The sequence below is a fragment of the Haliotis rubra genome, unplaced genomic scaffold (assembly GCF_003918875.1).
Source record: "Haliotis rubra isolate DU_JTF1 unplaced genomic scaffold, ASM391887v1 Scf382, whole genome shotgun sequence".
NCBI classification, from domain to species: Eukaryota; Metazoa; Mollusca; class Gastropoda; order Lepetellida; family Haliotidae; genus Haliotis; species Haliotis rubra.
The window spans coordinates 822,770-843,501 of NW_025767060.1; the positions used below are offsets into that span (position 1 = coordinate 822,770).

General features: G+C 41.1%; 1 protein-coding gene across 1 annotated transcript in view; it reads left to right on the forward strand.

The window, feature by feature from the left end:
• The window catches only part of LOC124286412 (myophilin-like), a 29,199-nt gene extending 11,523 nt beyond the window's left edge, over positions 1 to 17,676 (forward strand). The window contains exons 2-6 of the mRNA XM_046722780.1: positions 11,423 to 11,479; positions 12,428 to 12,508; positions 13,266 to 13,330; positions 13,903 to 14,107; positions 15,008 to 17,676. Coding sequence (XP_046578736.1) covers positions 11,429 to 11,479; positions 12,428 to 12,508; positions 13,266 to 13,330; positions 13,903 to 14,107; positions 15,008 to 15,190 — 585 coding nt within the window. The 5' untranslated portion in view covers positions 11,423 to 11,428 and the 3' untranslated portion in view covers positions 15,191 to 17,676. The remainder of the gene's footprint in view (positions 1 to 11,422; positions 11,480 to 12,427; positions 12,509 to 13,265; positions 13,331 to 13,902; positions 14,108 to 15,007) is intronic.
• Positions 17,677 to 20,732: the final 3,056 nt, after the last annotated feature.

A 20,732-nucleotide genomic window follows, 5' to 3' on the forward strand; every position in this document is an offset into this window, starting at 1 on the left:
ACATTATACTGACTCCGAGCCGACCAGTCCTTGTTGTACCCATTAATGCCGAGCGCCAGGCAGGGACCAACAAGTACCATATTTTAACGTCTTTTGGTATGACGCGGTCGGGGATCGAACCCGCGACCTTCTGCTCTCCGGGCGGACGCTCTAACCACTACACCACGGAGGCGGTTACCAGACAGTAGTGAGTGAGTGAGTGAGTTTGGTTTTGTTAATCTTTCCATATATGTTCTCACAACGTGCCATCCTTACATGAGTGACATAAAACGACGCAGGTCATAGACGTTAACTAATTTGATGAAACCTACGAGCACAGATGTCGCTGGGATACCGAGACCCGTAGTCTGGGATTCGAACCCCTGATCAGTTATCGTGGCACTGCGGATTGCGAAACCTGAGACAACTTGTCAACCCGCTCCGTAATGCTAGTCTCACCGATGGTGGTAATTGGTATTGAGTTAACGAGGGTAGTAATCTGATGAAGCATTCCCCCCGAGACAGGTGTCACTCATGTGCAGTAATCAGAGTAGGCACAGGGACGGCCCCGGCGGGCTAATGATACACTATAGCAGGCACACCTGACAACCTGGGGCTGAAGGTGGGGTATATACGTGAAACATACTACCTGTGGGGTGTCGGGTTGGAATAGGTACCAGCAAACCTTGACGGTCGTAGGGGGCGACCAGGTTGATTGGATGGCCAGGTTCGGTGACCCGGATTAAATACTGGGTGTTAACGTGCCCGGACAACGTATGTCCTTCGTCGTAAGGTAATTCTTTGGAATCTCTGGACTGGACTGAATATTGCGACGACAGACAATAAACAAGCAAAAAGAAAAACAAGTCCCCAGCTGAGTAGGCTCTGGGACCGAACAAAAATTGTATTTCATGTTGGTGCTTATTTTCGTATGGGGATTTTGTCTTTTACCTGCTTTTTCATCGTGATGTTTTAAGCTGCCGAACCAGAATAATATTATTGTAGCTTGGTATGAATATGTGTAGAGGGTTGGAATTTAAAGGTGAATATTTCCCCACCCTCCCACGTGTTCCCAGATAAACATATATTTGGGACACGTGTTATGGAGACTGTTATAACAGCTCTTGTTCGTTTGTGGAGGGTTTCTGAAACAAAGAGGAAAATGGTCCTTGTAGGGTAGGTACGCATGGTTTGGAGTTAAATAAATTGGGTGGATGGTGGTTTCAGCACAATTGAGGAATCCCCATAGGTCTTATTTCAATATTAAGGGGGCGACGGGGTAGCCTTGTGGTTAAAAGGTTTGCTCGTCATGCAGTTCCACCCAACATGTACAGTGCGTGAAACCAATCTCTGGTGTCTGATATTGCTGGAATATTGCTAAAGGCGGCCTAAAAGCATACTCAGCCACTCACTCCAGTATTAAAACACCTCGACTCGCCATGACCTCAAGATTACAAGACACTCTCCGACAACATAGGTATTACATATACAAGCGTATGTTGGGATTATGTACGTGTGCCGGCTGTGAACTGAAGCGGGCATATTCACTCTATTGTAACAAAACGTACCTCCGCTCGACTGGAATCTCGTATGGTGTAGTTATTTATTGTAAACAGTTTAATGTTCCATGCAAGGCGAGCTAGGCTCTGTATGGCTCACCTAACACACTTCAAGGACCCAATAACCAATAAACGAGAATGGATTAACATGGGGTATTATGCCCCAAACAGTCCTGTAGATCCGATTACACTATCTGACCTTCACCTTGGCAATGTCCGAACGCTTTCACTACCTCCATATTGAGTACACTACGCACTAATATTATAAATATAATACTATCAGTCGTCAACCGTTCCGACAGAAATCACCAGGACCGTGTGATCGGAATAACTCCAGTCGTTTCACCTGTTACTTCCTTTAATCCCTCCAGGCCCAGTGGATACAACGCCTTCCCGTTGAGCGGTAGCGTTGTGGTTCGACCATACCGAAAAAGACGGTACTTGTTGTTTCTTTGCCTGGCGCTTGACATTAATGGGATCAAACGCGGACTGGAAATCTCAGAGTCTTGATGCTATGTATGAGCAGGGTATCCATGTTATGCTAGCCCCAGCAAATCGAATTAGTCCGGATTAATACAAGCAGCAACACCCACGCACATGTGCACGAACGTAGCCATATTGGCCCAACAGTCTTGAACGGGACATTGAAGTCCATTTCACCTCCTTTCACCTGATGGGCCTATTCTCGGTCGAGAAAGCCAATGACCACGAAAATAGCTACAATGAGCGATGCACAGCGCGTATCTCAGCACAGAACATGAAACATCCATTTGATATTGACAACTAATCAGTATCATAAATCTACAACGCGCATGACATTAGACACAAAGCGTTCTTTTAGAACTAACGTAAGCCTTTCTAGTTTTGATAAAACCGACAGTTTGTCTCAATCTGATCTTCGTGTGAATTCCTACGTTCGTGAAAATTAATACATATATCACAGCCCCACGAATGAACTACGTCCTGCCTGTGAACATCTGCATGATTTTGACATCAATGAACATCATACCAATAAGATCATGTGACACGCTTTCCAGTAAAATGAGCGGGACACATGTTGAATGTGGGCCTGACTTTGTGTAAACGATACTGCATTTCTTGAGTAAACTGTTGATTCTGAAATGTTATCAGAGGCTTACAGACGGTAACGTAAATATGTCGCCCAGGTGACCTCTGACCCGCCAGGATGTTAAGATGACGTAAAAGGCCTAACATGGCTATGTTAACGCTCCGTATGAATTAGGCTGCGTATCAGAAATGTCCCTCAGACAACAATGAAGTCATTATTTCTTGCAACGTATGTTTAATCTGCTGCTGTTTGTTCAATGGCTTAAACGACGACGAGAGTATGGACTGCTTCTAACAACGTCTGTACCAAATGATAAGATTTACGTTTTCGGAAGCTGACGCAATGTTCAAGCATGCGGGGGCATCAGTGGTTAAAGCGGTTGCCCCTCAAGCCGAAGACCTGGGTTCGATTCCGCACATGGGTACAGTGTGTGAAGCCCATATTTTATATGTCCTCTGCCGTATTGATAAACGCGGCGTAAAACCAAACTCACTCACTCAATGCGATCGGGTAGGCCAGTGGTAACAGCGTTCACTGATCTTGACGAAAATCGGATTTCGTTTCACAAGTTGGACACGTCATCGGAGTGATCAGTCTTCGATTACCGTGAAGACACAGAAACATGTCACATTGTGACATTATAGATTTTATTTTACATCATGGAACAGTTTGATTATGACTAAAATGTTCAGAAATGGTGTTGACATGTACGAACACCTAGAACATATTGTTTTGAAGAATTTTACTGTTTTATTAAATGAAATACCGTAATATTTTAGTGTAGAGATCCGTGTCTGTTATCATGTAGACGTGTACCAAAACACGTGCATGCAGACTTTCACAACTGGAAGTGGGCGAGTGAGTGTCGTTTTACGCCGCTTTTAGCAATATTACAGCAATATCACGGCGGGGGACACCAGAAATGGGCTTCACACATTGTACACGTGCATACAGATGTTCACAAGTGATAAAATCGCCGAGTAGTGTAAAATCAAAAAACAAACAAAAAACCCATTGAATACAAAACCACACAAGGCTTTCCTTAGAAATAGTGTAGCTGAGTGCTTCAGTTCCCGACAATGTCAATGTGTCAGAAGCACAGTGATAGCACTGTACATCAGATATGACCTCGTCTATGAACTTGTGGATCAGAGGTTAACGCCCCATCTACTCACTATGGGGAAGAAACTATGACGATATACCAGTGAAGTATATGTAAACTGTGGTCGACACACCGATGAGTGGATTGCGTGCCTTGTCTAAGAGTACGTTGCCATACGCCACAGCAACACCGTCACGCGGGATACAGGTGAGAGTGTACTGCGTGATTTCCCGGATTCAATATTAGGTTGTTAGCTCTAATACCGTTAACGATTCAGGGTAAAGTCATCTATTCCATCATGTGAATTGTTCCGCCTTGGAGTTTCATGCATTTATTAACCATAGTTTAATTTCACTTGATACGTGGATCCTTCGGCCCAATATTTCCTGTCCTGGAGTTACGTCCATTGGTCGTTCCAGGATCCGCTAGTCAATAATACGAATACCGGATTCGCTCCTATTGTGATTCTTAAATTTAAGTACACTGCGAAACTGAAGGTTTTTGCGCCTTGTGTGACCCTGGCATTCTCGCACTGTAAGTTGACACGTATAGCTGAAATATTGTTCAAATAACACATATGTCCATCATGTACATTTAAAGCCCCATGGTCTCGGGGACATTTGAATTTCTCACCTTGCCTTTCATAAACATATTTTATTTAAATCATTTAAAGTATAGAATGGCATGAACTTTAAAACGTAGCATTGACGCTTGGCCTGTTGATTCATTTCTGCTTTGATCAGCATCATGACCTTGAATAGTCTGTCACACAGATCCTGAAACAAAATTATCCAAGAAAGCCCATTCAAGTTAAGTATATGTGGCAAGTCTAGATTTCCACAGTTTCTGAAAAAAAAGAAAGTCTCTGGGTTCCTTTTCATTATATTTTATGATTTTTTTATGAACAGTATTTTTTGTAAAATATGTTCACTTCAGAGACTAGATGTTAGTCTAGACCTTGAACTGCATCCATTGTTTCAGACAGGATCAGCCATGAATGTCCAAACCTACAGTCCTAGGTAACCAATACGGCCCCAATACAGCTTTAACAATAGTACAGTTTAAACAACAGTACAGTTTTAACAATAGTATTAACCTTAGGTCACGCCAACATGTGCGTGACATTAAATCCACTGCACTCCACTTGGAGGGCCTTTAAAGCGCCCCCTAAGAAAAGCAACCAATATAAGATTTCAGGACTGACCCTGGCATTTCCGTATCATAGTGATACATTACTCGGTCCTACTTCTAGACAGGTAGGCTATTGTTCTCGTGTAGCCCACTCCTGATAGGGTGATAACGTGGTATATACATCACTTGCTGCTGATGTCCCCACGGCTTCAAATCCTGTCCCTCTTTAGGAAAGTAATGGCTGGCAGAGATGAAGCAGTGCCGCTTCTAAGACGTCCTCCTCTGACCCACATTTACGTTCCGTGACTGATTTATGAAGATCACCCGTTCTCCCCGTATGAAAGTCTTTATATATCTTTAGTACACTTTATATTGTCACAGTTCTGAACGTTTTGAAGTCTGGTTGAATACCCTTTGAAGTATTTTCTCTGTAGTTTGACGATGATGAATTATGCACCTCCTTATCAAGAATGCGGAATGTTATGAAATTGAATATTTTTATGTGACTGTAACCTCCGGCATTTAGAATCTGTACGCAAGAGCATATCACTCCGTGTTATGGGGCCGCTCGGTGCGTTTTTTCCTTCTAAGAATTTTATGCATGTGGATCTAAGAGCGTTGCACAATTAGTCATACATATTAAGTGAATGTATGTCTGGCAGCACTACAGGAATGTGTACTCATAGAGAACATGCGTTTGTGTGATACTGAAACCTTTTTCATTTGTGGTAGCCTAGTTGTTGAAGCGTTAGCGTGTTCCCAGGTCCGGGTTCGAGTCCCATGGTACAATGTGTTAAACCCATTTCTGGCGTCTCACAACGTGATGCTGCTCGAATGTTACTCAGTGAGGCGTAAAATCATACTCACTGTTGAATTCCATTCAGTTAATTATCCAAGAATTGACGATGCCTGAGAAAAATATCGATGAAGGTAAACGATTTACATTTTATTGTTAAAGTAATTACCAGGCTGAGAATTGGCTTTTCCTTTAAATCGCAGTTCCAGTTATTAATTACAGGCGATCATAAATTCCACGATGATTGTGTCCTTGTAATTGCATCGCTTATAACAACAGGGCTGTAATTTACAACAGGCGATTGACTGAGATAATAGACTTCCCACGATGCTTGAACACTGATGAAGAGAATGTATGAAACAAATCGAAATGTTTGTTTGGTAATATGGTTTATGTCGCAGTGAAGGGAGCAGTCCTGTGGGCGTTAGACGACATGAATGAACACAGATGGTAATCATTTCAAGCTATTTGTGAGGGAATCAGGTGCACTCAACGTGTTTCAACTGGAAAGAAAAGGGGTCAAATGAAAGGTGACATTTTTAACGATGTTGATCGACAACATCTGAATATGGCACATGTGAAATCTATGACTCTTGAGTTTTGGAATTGACATTATAAAGGAACACTGAGTCGGTCATAGTGCTATAGTTAATGACATGACAGATCCACTATAGTTATATAAAAGAATAGGGTGTTCTTTATCTTCTATCTATGTAAGGAGTACCCGTGAAGATTGTTGTACGTCTATGCAACATGTGCTTGTCGTACTAGATCGGGTGGATTCCGTGAAGATCTTGGGTTAGAATTGGTCTTCAGCAACATGTGCTTGTCGTAAGAGGCGACTGAACTATTATAACAGAGATCGGGTGGTCGGTTGTCGCTGTGGTAAAGTGCGCCAAATTTAATACTTTTGATTGACACATGACATCGTATCCCAATTGCGTAGATCGATGCTGATGATGTCAATCACTGGATATGTCTGGTTTCAAACTTGATTATATACAGACCACCGTCATATAGCTGGGAAATTGCTGAGTGCGGCGTGAAACTAAACTCACTCACTCGTGGGTGGTGAACAACACACTTCGCAGCTATTAGCTATATTGCGACAGTCAGTTAATAATTGATATTAATGATTGATATTGTGAGAGCAACATCCCCCGGCCTTCAGGATACGACGCCACTGAATCACCCAGGTCACCGAACCTGACCACCCTAGCAATTTGGTAGCATCTTAAGAACAGTGCCATTCCAATCTTAACCCAGAATGCCCACAGAGGTCGCCACTACTATAGCTACTCTTTGACAGGTATAGTACAAAAATGGTCAACACGTGTGTAAATGCCTGACGTGGATCCGTAGTACATTTCACAGTTTAACTCAAGCTTAGTTTCCTTCTGAATCCGAACTATGTAGAATTGTCAGTATTCGTCCCATTTGTACAACATAATTGTCATTGTCCATGAGGGAAAATGTCGCACCAACTATGTTCTAAATAGATCCTCGACTCTTTCAACATTGACCGACTTCTAGCGCCAGACCATGCTTCTGAACAACACACTGGCCGGTCCAGATTGAAATAGTCGGACACTGTCCCAAGGCTGGGCTTTGATTACAGAGGGCTCGTAGACGAGTGTTCAGGTTTGAACAGAACAGTCAGCTAAGACAGCAAATATTTTCCTGGTTGTGAAAGTGGTGAAAAAGGCAGATGTTCAATCTGACGGCCGGCTTTTAAATAGAAGGAAAAAAGGCATACAGAACAGAATACATAATTTACCATCACATTATTGGAGACTGTCAACATAATAGACCAGCGTTCAGCAGTTTACCTAGGAGTGTTTGCATTATTAAAATATTTATTTGAAGATCACCTGACTAAATATCACGTGAACTTGTCACTGTCGGCATAACGGCGAACGTCTTCCCCTCTGAAACTGTTTATTTTATTGCTGTAAGTGAATGTAAAATATTTCGTTTCGTTTTTAGTATCGTTTTCCGTTTGTAGTACCTGTGTGAATATGATTTAACCGGATGTCGATAAATTATGCGCAGTTTATTCCGCCATTTGCACCAGTATTACACGTGTTTGTTGTCTCTGATGACCACAAGTATTAACAGAAACTATCGGACCAAAGAAGTATGAACTTCATGTACTTGTTCCTACAGAAAAAAAGCTGTAATGTCCATTATTAAGTTATTTTTTTGTTTGAAATGTCATGACATTTCGTCTTTCTGTGGCAAGTTATAACACGCATATGTCGGCGATATCGTACACATTGACCTTGATGTGACCTTTGCATTTTCAACATACTGAAAGCTGAAATTCCTTATTGCCATTACATCTCTAAAAGATTCATGGAATTTGGTCCATATGTTATAATTGGGGCTCGGCATATATGTTCCGGTTATTTGGCATCTTTGGGAATTTTGACCTTGTTTGAAACCATATTCTTATATTCTGTCAAAATACATATTTGTCTCTGTAAACGTTTCAAATAAAGGTATATGCACTAATGGGTCTTTGTCATCACTCACTCACTAACTTGCAATAGCTTGCCAGCCACTCCTCAAAACTCACGACCCACGACCGGGTTCGATTCCCCACATGGGTACAATGTGTGAAGCCCATTTCTGGTGTCCCCGCCGTGATATTGCTGGAATATTGCTAAAAGCGGCGTAAAACCACACTCACTCACTCACGACCCACGAATCAGTTGCCCCTGGTGTAGATACTAGCAACCACTTGACCTGTGTAACACTAGAAACGTTTTATGAAGGCATAATGATGTGTTAATGTCCCCAGTCCACACAGCACCGACTCGGTAGTAACTCTGTCAAGGGCGTTTCGCCGGTCGTCCAGGTGCCTCTCGCAAACTTTATCTACATTCACCGTGTGAAGCTCCACATTTACAACCTTCTCAGCGTCACGCAGTCTTGTTTCAACACCAAAGAGATCGTAAACCTACGCTGGTCGTAACTGCCATTGTTTAACATAGACGTAACGCAGTCGAAGTGCTGGGTGATTGTGAAACAGAAATATTGAGACTTAACTCAAAGTATAATTTAATTCGAGTTTATTATCTCTGAAGATTACGAACTGGCACTACGGAATGATAGCATCGCTATGGTGTGATACCGCCTGAGTGAGTGAGCCGTACTGCTGGTTGCTTTTGGAACAAACATATTGACACTAACACAAAGTATAATTTAAATCGACCCCATTCAATTATCGCTGATGATTACGAACTGGGACTACGGAATGATATCGTCACTGTGAAGTAATATCACCTCATTACACCACATCGGTAAAAAGGTATGATATCGACAATCCGATTGTCAATGGTCCCAATAAACAATGCATTTCCGTATTAATATTTCGCCACTCACAAGTTGTCTCACAGGCCATACGGTGAACGCTAAGCCAAAAATTAAGACATGCTATTCACATTAAAGATTTATTTGTTTAATGCACAAGGGAAATCGGACGAAAAGCGTATTCCTTAAAATGTTCCTAAGCAGAATAATGCGCGTGACTTGTTAAAGTCTAGATCAATGCTCAATGCAACACACGAACCTATTTGTGACCAAAGGTTATGCTGTGTCTTTTTTCCAGCAATCGTCGTACAATGCATGTTATACAAGAACAGTACATATTACAAATATGTATTTCTTTTCGTTCCCTGATGATTCATTGCAACAGGTGTCGACTTGTTTTAATGGATAGCTACGTGCGTCTATGCTGCTTATCTTATTGTCTTCCTGGTGCATTTCGAGAACACATATGCTACGTGACCTTGGTCTTTTAATTAGACATTGCTCTGAATGAATACTTCTTCGTCGTGAATCCGGGTTAGTATTGGTCCCCAGCAACCAACCACGACCCTTATGTATAAGTCTCCAGCAACCAATGTTTGCTGTGAGGTATTGGTACCCAGCAACCAATGCTTGCTGTTAGGTCCTGTCCCCAGCAACCAGTGCTTGCTGTTAGGTCCTGTCCCCAGCAACCAGTGCTTGCTGTTAGGTGTTGGTTATACTGTTCGTTATGTATTGGTCTCCAGCAACCAATGCTAGACGTTAAGTATGGGCTGCGTTCCAAGGTCCGAAGTACCCTTTCAACAAACCTCAGGATCTCGCGTACCAAGATCTTGTTATGACACCCCACCACACACCCACACACACACACACACACACCACCACACACACACACACACACACACACCCCAGTCTAGATTGATACGTAAGTTTAGAATGTATCAAGTCCAGCTGGAATGAAGCATTGTTTTCGGCTTTGAATTTTTCGTTTTTTTGTGACCCCGTGAAGATCCGGGTTACAATATTGATCTTTAGTAACCCATGCTTGTCGTAAAAGGCGACTAACGGGATTGGGTGGTCAGGCTCGCTGACTTGGTTGACACATGTCACCGGTTCCCAATTGCGCAGATCGATGGCCATGTTGTTGATCACTGGATTGTCTGGTCCAGACTCGATTATTTACAGACCGCCGCCATATAGCTGGAATATTGCTGAGTGCGGCGTAAAACTAAACTCACTCACTCACTCGTTTTATTGTGTCTTTATATATTTCTAAATTAGATATGTTTCTTTCCTTCTTGGCCTAAATATCAATCTGCTCAGAGGTCTGCTGTCCGTGATGTGGTAGTATCGCTGAAGCACAGACGTGTCCTCTCCTTGGGATGTTGATCTCAGACATCAATCTTCTCAGATCCAGGGTTCTCTTCCTCGAGTCTTTCCTGACGTCCTTCCGGTCACGTGGTAGCACGTGGCGTGGCTTAAGTAGGCTACTTGTGTATGATTCATAGTTACTGTCGGGTCTGTTTTAGCACGTTGTACGGCGCTTGATACTTGACAATTTTAGACAGCTATGATTTTTCACTTTGGTGGCAGTGGAGGTTTGTGGTGGTCCCGTTTGATGTGAGGTCAAAAAAACCCATCAACTTTTAGGCACGGAAAGGGCGAAGTCAAAGTGTTTTCAACTAATTATTTACTTCATCCAATGGCGCTGACTTCGTACACACGAATATAAAGGGTAGATGAATGTATAGACACACGGATAGATGATAGAATCAGGAACCGACAGCGCTCACGTGTGATTTTACAGATACTTCAGTGCGACTGATCTCTTGATGCGTGTAGTGGTATCCAAGTTGTGCAGATAATGGTCATCATGTCAATCACTGGATTATCAGGTTTACACTCGATTATTTACAGATAGCAATCATAGTAATAATGCTGATAAACATACTGGAAAAAACATGGGGTATTCCACATAAATACATTCTCGATGTCGGATTTCAAATGACAGCCTAATCTTTTGGAAGCCGAATCTTAACTGCCGTGCAGGTATACACTTGTAAATTAGAATTCACCCAAAATTAAACTTGACCAGGCTAAAAACAGTCGCCAAAACATAATTTTGAAAGGCTTATGAAGGACATCACAATGGCAGAAGCATTTCTTGTGTAAGTTTCATATACATATAGGTGTATACCTTCTATTGCCCGGCACGGGCAGGTAGCCCAGTGCGGGTAGCCCAGTGGTTAAAGCCCAGTGGTTAAAGTGTTCGCTGGTCACGCCGAAGATCCGGGTTCGATTCCACACATAGGTACAATGTGTGAAGCCCATTTCTGTGTCCCCTTCCGTGATATTGCTGGAATATTTGCTAAAAGCGGCGTAAAACTAAACTCACTCACTCTATTGTCCGTCTGTTTATCTCTGCTGGCAAGAGTAATGGCTTCCCATATATTATGATAATATTCTCTTTTCAGATCGAGATGGCACGACGTCCAAGAGGCTATGGGCTCTCAGCTGAAATTTCGAAAAAGGTGGGCAATGCTTGTGTTTGTGTTGAACCTACCGTTATTGAAGAATTGACCTTCATTTTGTACGTGTTCGGACATCGCCACAAGCAGGCCGTCAAACTCGTTGGCTTTTTGTATGCTACAACCCTGATTTCAACGTTGAAGGATTTAGATGATTTTGAAGGTTTTAGTATTTATTACTGATACGAACTCCAACCATTTGCCAGGGAATGTGTAAAAAGTCCTTTCAAGAATAGGTGACCCGTGAAGATCCGGGTTAAATTTGATCTTCAGTAACCCATGTTTGTCGTAAAAGGTAACGGATCGGGTGGCCAGACTCGCAGACTTGGTTGACACAGTCATCGGTTCCCAATTGCGTAGATCGATGCTCGTGCTGTTGATCACTGGATTGTCTGGTCCAGAGTCGAATATTTACAGACCGCCGCCATAAAACTGGAATATTGCTGAGTGCGGCGTAAAACTAAACTCACTCACTCAAGAATTGGTTTCACAAAGGACGTATGAACGTCGAAATGTTGTTTTGTTTCGAGCAAAGCAGTATTTTCTGTAAACCTGACAGTAAAAGAAATACCAGATTTCATGCTGTTCGTTTGTATGTCCCTGTAAATACCAGTGTTTGTTCATCTTTCTCCGTTTGTTTACCCATTATCTATCCCTGTGTCTATTTTGTATGTGTGTTATGCATTTCGCCATATATTGATACATCTAGCTATTCTACTGTATTCGTGACACTGTGACCGGGGCGGTGGTGAAGCCAAGTGGTTAAAGCGTTCGCTCGTCACGCCGATGACCCGGGTGCAATCCCCACTTGGGTACAATATGTGAAGCCCATTTCTGGTGTTCCCCGTCGTGATATTTATGACATATTAGTAAAAGCGGCGTAAAATGTAACTCAATTATTCAATCCAGTTTTTTCCCGGTTGTGTAACCTTTGCTCTTTTGTGTTTGCAGATCAACGATAAGTATGATCTCGGTATTGAACGGGAGGCGCGAGAGTGGATGGAAGCGTTGTTGGGCCGATCGCTGTCTGAGGTAAAGATTTACCTCAATGTAATGCTAGTATTCTATTATTGTGTAATATCACTTCAGTGTATTTTATCACTCCTTCGGACCCGTGAAGATTAATATTGGTCTTCAGCGAACCATGTTTGCCCAAACAGGCGACTTACGGGATCGGGTGGTCAGGCCCGCTGACTTAGAAGAACACATGCCGATGTTGATTATTGGATTGTCTGGTCCAGACTCGATTATTTACAGACAGCCATCATGTAGGTGGAATCCTTGGGTATCCATTACAATTCGTTAATTTCAGTTTAGTGGTCCCAAATGGCCTTGTGTTAAGAGGCCTATAGCGCCCTGAGGATTTGTACAGGTGCTCATGTACTCATTTACTAGTTAGACTTACCCAGCCCGACTGGCTAGTGAATTTTAATGGGGTCATTTTGTAAATATATCACTCTCAACGATTGTTAACTTATAATACACATTTAAATCATGCAAGATTATGGTCTGATAAAAATGTTAGCATATTAGCAACTTAATGATGAAACCCGTGTCAACATTCAAATTTCGGGCTAGTGAAATATTTTGTGGGCTAGTAACTTTCAGGAATAGCTTGACCGAATGGCAGCAAAATTTGGAAATTATTTCGCACACTGGCAGGGATGCTTTCAAATTTAAACTAATCACGTCGGCGTTAAACTTATATAATTCCAGTAGAGCAGACTTACTGGTTTTATAGCTAGGTTGCTTATATTAATCTCTTGAACACGTCTATTTTATGTTACAGAATGGGGGCGATCTCGGCGCTGATGGGATGCACGCGGTTCTTAAAGACGGAGTCCTACTGTGCCAGTAAGTGAATACTCCATTCAACTTCAATCATTCTGATAGCTGAAGATGACATTTTATCTCTCGGGTAACAGTTAGGATCCACAAATATTCCATTGTATTCCCAAGTATTATTTAGTATTCTCCATATAAATGTCGTTTTCCCCACTATTCCCCAGTGTTATCTACAATGCTCTAATATCCTTATCCATCAAGTAGGTTTCTTTCGTATTCTGTCCCATTCTATTATTCTATGCTATTCTCTCAATATTCAATATTCTATGTTATTTTCTGCCATCCTCAAATGTTTTATACTATTCTTCATAATTCCGTTGTATTCTCTACGATGCTTGAATATTCTCTACTATTTTCTCCAGTATTCTTTGCCTTCCAACAGTATTCTCAACTATCTTAAATGTATTATTTTGTATCCTATACTTATCTCAGATATCACATTTGATCATTTATGGTCCAGTTAGTCTTCTAGACTGGTCCCGATTCACGATAAATGTTTATCCATACGGATATTTTATGAAAGTATTTACACATTCTCATGGGCTTTGACCATCTCTCATGTATGTGTTCTGTTGTTTCAGAGTCATGAACTGCATACAACCTGGAAGTGTAAAGAAAATAAACGAGACGAAGATGGCGTTCAAACAGATGGAAAATATTTCCCATTTCCTCGCGTCTGCAGAAAGATATGGCTGCTCAAAGACCGACATGTTTCAAACAGTAGACCTTTTTGAAAAAACCAACATGGTGCAAGTCGTGAACGCTATCCACGCACTAGGTCGAATGGTGAGTACGCTGCCATACATGCTTCTGTTCGAGAGGTACACAAACTACTTGATCCGGACTACCGCGGACTGACCCGTGAAGATCCGGGTTACAATTGGTTTTCAGCAACTGACGCTTGTCGTAACAGGCGACTAACAGTCTTGTGTTGTTATCTCCCCTGGATCTAATGATAAGCATTCATCTGTCCTTCCCCGATCAAAAGTCGGAGCTTCTAAACTGTTGAATATTTCTTGATAGAAAGCTGCACACATACCTAGTGCTGAAATGGTGCCTCCAGATGATTTGGGATTTTTATCTTTTATTAATATTTGTAATGTTTTCATGACAACAAGTTACTGGTAGTACTAGTTTCTGAACAGAACTACAAAATCTTTGATACCCTTTTTATACATGTCAGCTGTTTTACTGTTTGGGATACTGAACAGCGGTAGGTATCCGTGGAAATGAACCAAAATTGAGACAAAAGAAACCAAATTCCATTTCCACATTGCACCAGTCGGAGAGGATTTGTCATCCCCTGGTGGTTCTTGTATAAAGTTATAAGATATAAAACAACATGATGCTTGACAATCTTTTGAAAGTGACCGCATGTGACGCGAGGAGCACGTGGTGCAGGACACTCACACACTTTCCCAAAAATCTTTTGTCATGACTGTTTGAGAGTGATTCACAAACAAATGCTTATGGTATGGTCGGAGTCGCACATAGGACACATAGGATATATCATATGATTGTGGACGTTTTGGCGCCTGTGCAGGTCCCGGTCATGGCATGTGGACTGACTGACCACATTCATGTCGTTGAGTAAGGTCTGACGTCATATTGGCATGGTACTCAGTAATATTTCCATGTTTAAATGGCACAAAACTCGTTCTTCACTACAGATATGTTATGTTTCAGGCTCAAAAGAATGGGTTTGAAGGACCAGGGCTGGGCCCAAAAGAATCTCATCAAAACAAACGCGATTTCTCTGAAGAAACGCTCCGAGCGGGTAATTCTGTAATTGGTCTTCAGGCAGGCTCCAACAAGGGTGCTTCGCAAAGCGGCATGAACTTGGGGAAGAGTCGATCTATTCTGGACTAAAGGTTCAATAGAAGATTTGACATCTGATAACAGCAGTCATCCGAATCGGGAACCAGGAGAGGGAAGCTGTGGGGCAGCTTGTGCTTCCTTTAAAGTTGCTGATGGTGTGTATCTTGAAGGGAAACTAGCCTCAATGGTTAATGGCTGTTATGAGTGACTTTGAGTCCTACTGTGGTAGAACTTGAGAGAACTGATGAGGACATTATTGTAATGGTATATCAAGTTAGATTTAACTGCAAATTGACCCGAGCCTAGTTCCTCTTCAACCACCTCCTACTGAACCATCGTTGACAGCAACAATTTCAAAATCTGAAACGTGAGAGCTCATTGCTTGTTGATAACATGATAATTGATACAACGCAAAATTCTGGCTTAAGAGATGTTGCCGTGAACAGACTTCTACATGAGAAATGGATTTTAACATAGGATACTCGGTATAACAGGCCTTTCAGCATCATCAACCAAAAGGGTAAGATGCTGAAACGGCTTTGTGTTGGCATCAGTATCTTGGCATGACTCCCATTGCTGGCCGAGGTTCAGAAGGATCTGATGTGGGTTCTGGCGAGTTTAGTCGGATGATGAGGATGACGTACAGTCTTGCATGGATGCTTATGTATATATATTCCCTTCATAAATATAACATCTCTATTTGTGAACTGTAGCTCTCAGCGAATGAATATTCGAGTAATAACAACAGAAGTCTTACCAACCAATTTCATTTCAAACTAGTTAATTAAATGTGATGTCCTTTAAACTCAGCTTCTGTTCGTTGCATCTTAAAGCTTCTGTCATTAAAGTGCTTTGAATACATAATGTTAATGTCCAATGTTCAATTTGCATGCAGTCGTATTAAGAGCTTATATCATTTATTCAGTCTTTGAGTGTAAACTCCGTATTAGATCCTATTTATTTTGCCTATCCTTTGAAGAATCATGTAACGTTCTGAGTCTTTCGTGAGGTTTCATGAAGATAGTCTAGGTATTGTTGGTGTATCTATATGTACACTGCCTTCCCAGTATAGTGTTTAGTTTCAGTATTAGAAAGGGTATTTGAATTCAAGCACTGTGTTACTTTACGTTATCAGGATTGTATAGATTCTAATTGTGTATTACACATCGACAAATGTTCCACGTACATGCCTTCACTCATTTTAATCCATGTCTCATGCAACGTTTACTGCTGAGCTAGCAATATTGTTTATGCAATCCTTTGCCTTTGATATAGACACATATATATTTATGGTCACACATCTTCCCTAACTGAAATATTAGCTTTAATTCATGTTCACGATGCTGATGAAGTATGCATGTATATATAGGTAAACATCAGAGGATGGAATTCTGCAATGTGGACCTGAAATCCTTTTGATGTGGAGGCCAGTTTTCATATGACTTGGTCAATTTACGAATGAATCTTTCCAAAATTGCCCAACATTTTCAGAACCTTCATTTCCCCCTTTGATTCTTTTGTCACATTTGATTAATATATTATACACTCGATGTGAGAGAGGTAACCGTTCGACATGTATTTGGGAATACTATTTTCACCTAACCGTTAAATAATTGCGAACAAGATCTGTTTTCTCTGTTGCCGAAGTAATAAAATGATCTGGGCCTGGTGAAGCACATTGAACATGATCTGTGTTTATCGTTTGAACAATATAAAGATAACTTCTTGCCATTATGCAGCTGTTCTGAAGCAACATTGTTAATACCACCCCGGAAACATGTAATGATAAGTATGGCAGGTAAACGAACACATTACCTTCTGTACTGCACTTCATTCGGCACATCGGACATGAAACTTCACCAAACAATATTCTCCCACAGCCAAATGTGACCAGACCCCGATTTCTCGAAACAAACTTAAGTCTGAGTTTTGACTTAAGTTAAAGTTTTTACTCAAATTTGAGAAAACTGCAGGGAAATACATTTTCCAGAATGAACTGAAATCGATATTAATCTCGAACATAGTAGACAATTTGAGTTTGGTGGATAGATTACTTAAGTTGTTTGAGCTTTGTTATTTTACAAATGCCGTTGAGATTAAAAATTCAGCCGTTTTAAATTGTCAAACTCAGTTTGAAATTTGATTAAAAACTTAAGTTTGTTTCTAGGAAGTTTAGATCAGCTGTACTTAGATTTTAGAAATAAAGTGACAAGAATTAGATAGAACCAATGAGTCATTTGTTCAGAAGCCGGGTGATGAATGTTGTGTGTGCATCGTCGAACCCAAGTCAATATAGCTGAAACTGTCAGCATTTCATCTGTGCTTATGGGACCTGAAAGCATGTGTTCATATTAAACTGTGTGCGGATGTTGATACATGCATTGTCTTGAACGACATGATATTATTCATTATTATTTTATATCTTTTACATGAATATACCATGTAAGCAACAAAATGAATGCATATGATATCTTCATACATAAACGTCATATGTAAGAAATTGCATTTCATTGATTAAACAGATATTTAAACTGTCACTTGTGATATGTATTATTTGTGAACAAGCTTATGGGAAAACGAACAGGGTAACCAATCAAATTGTTTGATGAGGATGTTAGCACTTCTGATAAATAAAACAGTCTTGCGTATTGTGGAAGCACAGGCATGTTATTCCACTGCATGTATATGCTGTTTCGTCCTGACTAACTGTTATCCCCCGCCGCGCGTTTAACGCGAAGCGGGGATATAGTATTAGGCTCCGTCCGTCCGTCCGTCCGTACGTACGTACCTACGAATTGGAATATCTTAAGAACCATTGACTGGATTCTTTTCATACTTGGTACCTAGGTTCATCACAGTATAAGAAAGGTCACAGTCAGATTTGGTAACCTTGACCTTCATTTCAAGGTCACCAGGGGACTTTAACGTTTTACCCTCGTCAGCGAGATATCCCAAGAACCGTTCCCTGGATGTTCTTCATATTTGACACCAAACTTCATATAGGGAAGAAGGCTCAAGGCCCAGTCGATTTTGGTGACCTTCCAATACTTTTCAAGGTCACAACGACACTTTGAAGATTTCGGCATGTTAAGCTGCATGTTAAGCTTGTCAGCGAGATACCTCAAGAACTAACCACTGGATTTTCTTCATATTTGACACCAAGCTTCATATATGGAAGGTGCATGGCCCAGTCGAGTTCGGTGACCTTCACGTAATTTTCAAGGTCACAGCGACACTTTGAAGATTTCAGTATGTTGAGATTGTCAGCAAGATATCTCAAAAACGGTTCACTGGATTTTCTTCATAGATTTTCAAGACTTCTCTGGAATGTTTTTTGATAAGCAATTTCTCTATTACTATTTTTTGGCATATTTCATACACCATGACATTCATGTCAAGGTCAAAGTGAGTCTTGAAAATATTGGTGTGTTTGAACAGCTACAGAGCAGAGCAAGATATCAAGAGAGGTTGACTGGTCATGTTTTTGTTATCCCCCGCAACGCATTTTGCGGGGGGTATTAAAATGGACTCCGTCCGTGCGTCCGTCTGTGCACTTTTGTCTTTTCCGGAGCAGAACTGTAAAACCGTTCACTATTTCTTCACAAAACTTGGCACATAGATAGATCTGGTAGTGTACTGGTGCCTTTTGGTAGTTTTGGAATTCTGAATAAAATATTTTGGCGTTTCCATGTCAAGTTTCACTTTGACTGAAATTGGTGATAGTGCTATTTTATGGAGCAGAACTTTAAAAACCTTTTCAATACTCTCCTTCCACTTTTCTATATACACACCTAAATATTTGACATAATCATAACTAGTAGACATAATCATGAAGAGTATTTTGCCATTGCAGGGGATTTTGATGACTTTGTCTTCTTGTTGACATTTAACTTCATCTTAAACTACGACCTTCACTTTCATTACTCTTAGAGTTTGATTTGATAATATGCGGCGGGGGATTATGTCGCCTTAGTGACAACTGCTTGTTATATCCCACAAGTCGTTCTAGACTAACGCGATACCCGTGAAGGTCCGGGTCAGGCTCGCTGTTATGGTTGACAGATGTCATCGTATCCCAATTATGCAGAACGATGCTCATGATGTTGATCACTGGATTGTCTGGTCCAGGCTCGATTATTTTCAGGCCGCTGCCATACAGATGGAATATTGCTGAGTGCGGCGTAAAACTAAACTCACCCTACTCTTAGTCCCTGAATATGTATAATTTTGATAATAACAAATAATACCATTTAAATTGAAAAGGAGCCCCAGGAAGATTGGTGATTCAGAACAAGAACCTGGGGAAATCTAGACTTGCTTCATTAGGGCTTTAGCATTGGAAGGAGGGCTAGTCAGTAGGGAAAATAATGTGGCTCAGGGACGTTCAGGGTCGTTCCTGCGTTGTCCCAAGGTGGGTCAACGTCCATTGTGGGATTGAACCTTGCCATATTCAGGTCAATCTTGTACAGCATTATAAAGATACGTTGCGTCAGAAAAGTATTATACATTATATGATTGTTTTACAATACAGCATGACAACCCTTGCCTACATGGCCCAGATACAGCAATATATTAAAGTGAAACAACACTGCAATAATTTCGACTGTTTTGACTTATGTTCGGCGAATATTCACACTGCGCTGCTCGACGAATAAGAAACCAATATAACATAAACTATGCTGTAAAGAGTTGCAGCTAAACGTTCATGATAGTTTTGTTTATTAGCGTGTTCACGACTTGAAAGGGTGATGCTATCGGTCAACATCATATTATACATGTGAAATGCTGCATCTTATCCCTTCAGAAAAGTCAGGTAAAAGAACGGGTGATAAAAAAACCTGGTCAATGCAGACTCGATTATTTACATACCACATCCATGCAGCTGGAATATTGCGGAGTGCGGCGTAAAACAACAATCAATCAAATCCCGTCAACTAAGTGGGACGCATACATGAATTGTACACACATTGTCTGCAATGTACGTGTAATTTAGTTAAATATACGTGAAAATAGACCTTCAAGGAAATTATTATTTTATCCGCAATATTTATTTCGCAAGAAATGATACTTTCCAATACCATGTTATATTTCAGTTACAGTTGTTGCTGTATATATGCACTTCGTCAAAGGTTTCGCACCACCCATTTGAAAGTCAAAGAAGAAATATAATTTTCGTTTGTTTACACTGCACGTACATATGTGATATACGACACCATCTGTGAACATAATATCACAAACACACCCTGTTTCGAGCTGCACGTGCATGCTTGCCTGAAGCATGAGTGTTCCGGGGGTCGGTTTGCAATAAATGCAGTATGCACATAGCCCCCGTTGGCGTATTTATGTTGACAGACACAGCTAAAATTTGATTGTAGGCATAAATTAAGCTTTAATTTGACCAACCAGTGAACTGCCCAAGCGTCCAGTGCCTCTGAACCAAAGATGGCAAATTATTGGTATGCACCAGACTGGTATGTCATGTCGTGCTATTGGCTCACAACTGAACATTCATTACAATGTCATCAGCAGGCAGATACGTAAGCATACTGCTACCGGTGAAGTGAAGGATGCACCAAGGTCTGGACGTCCCAGA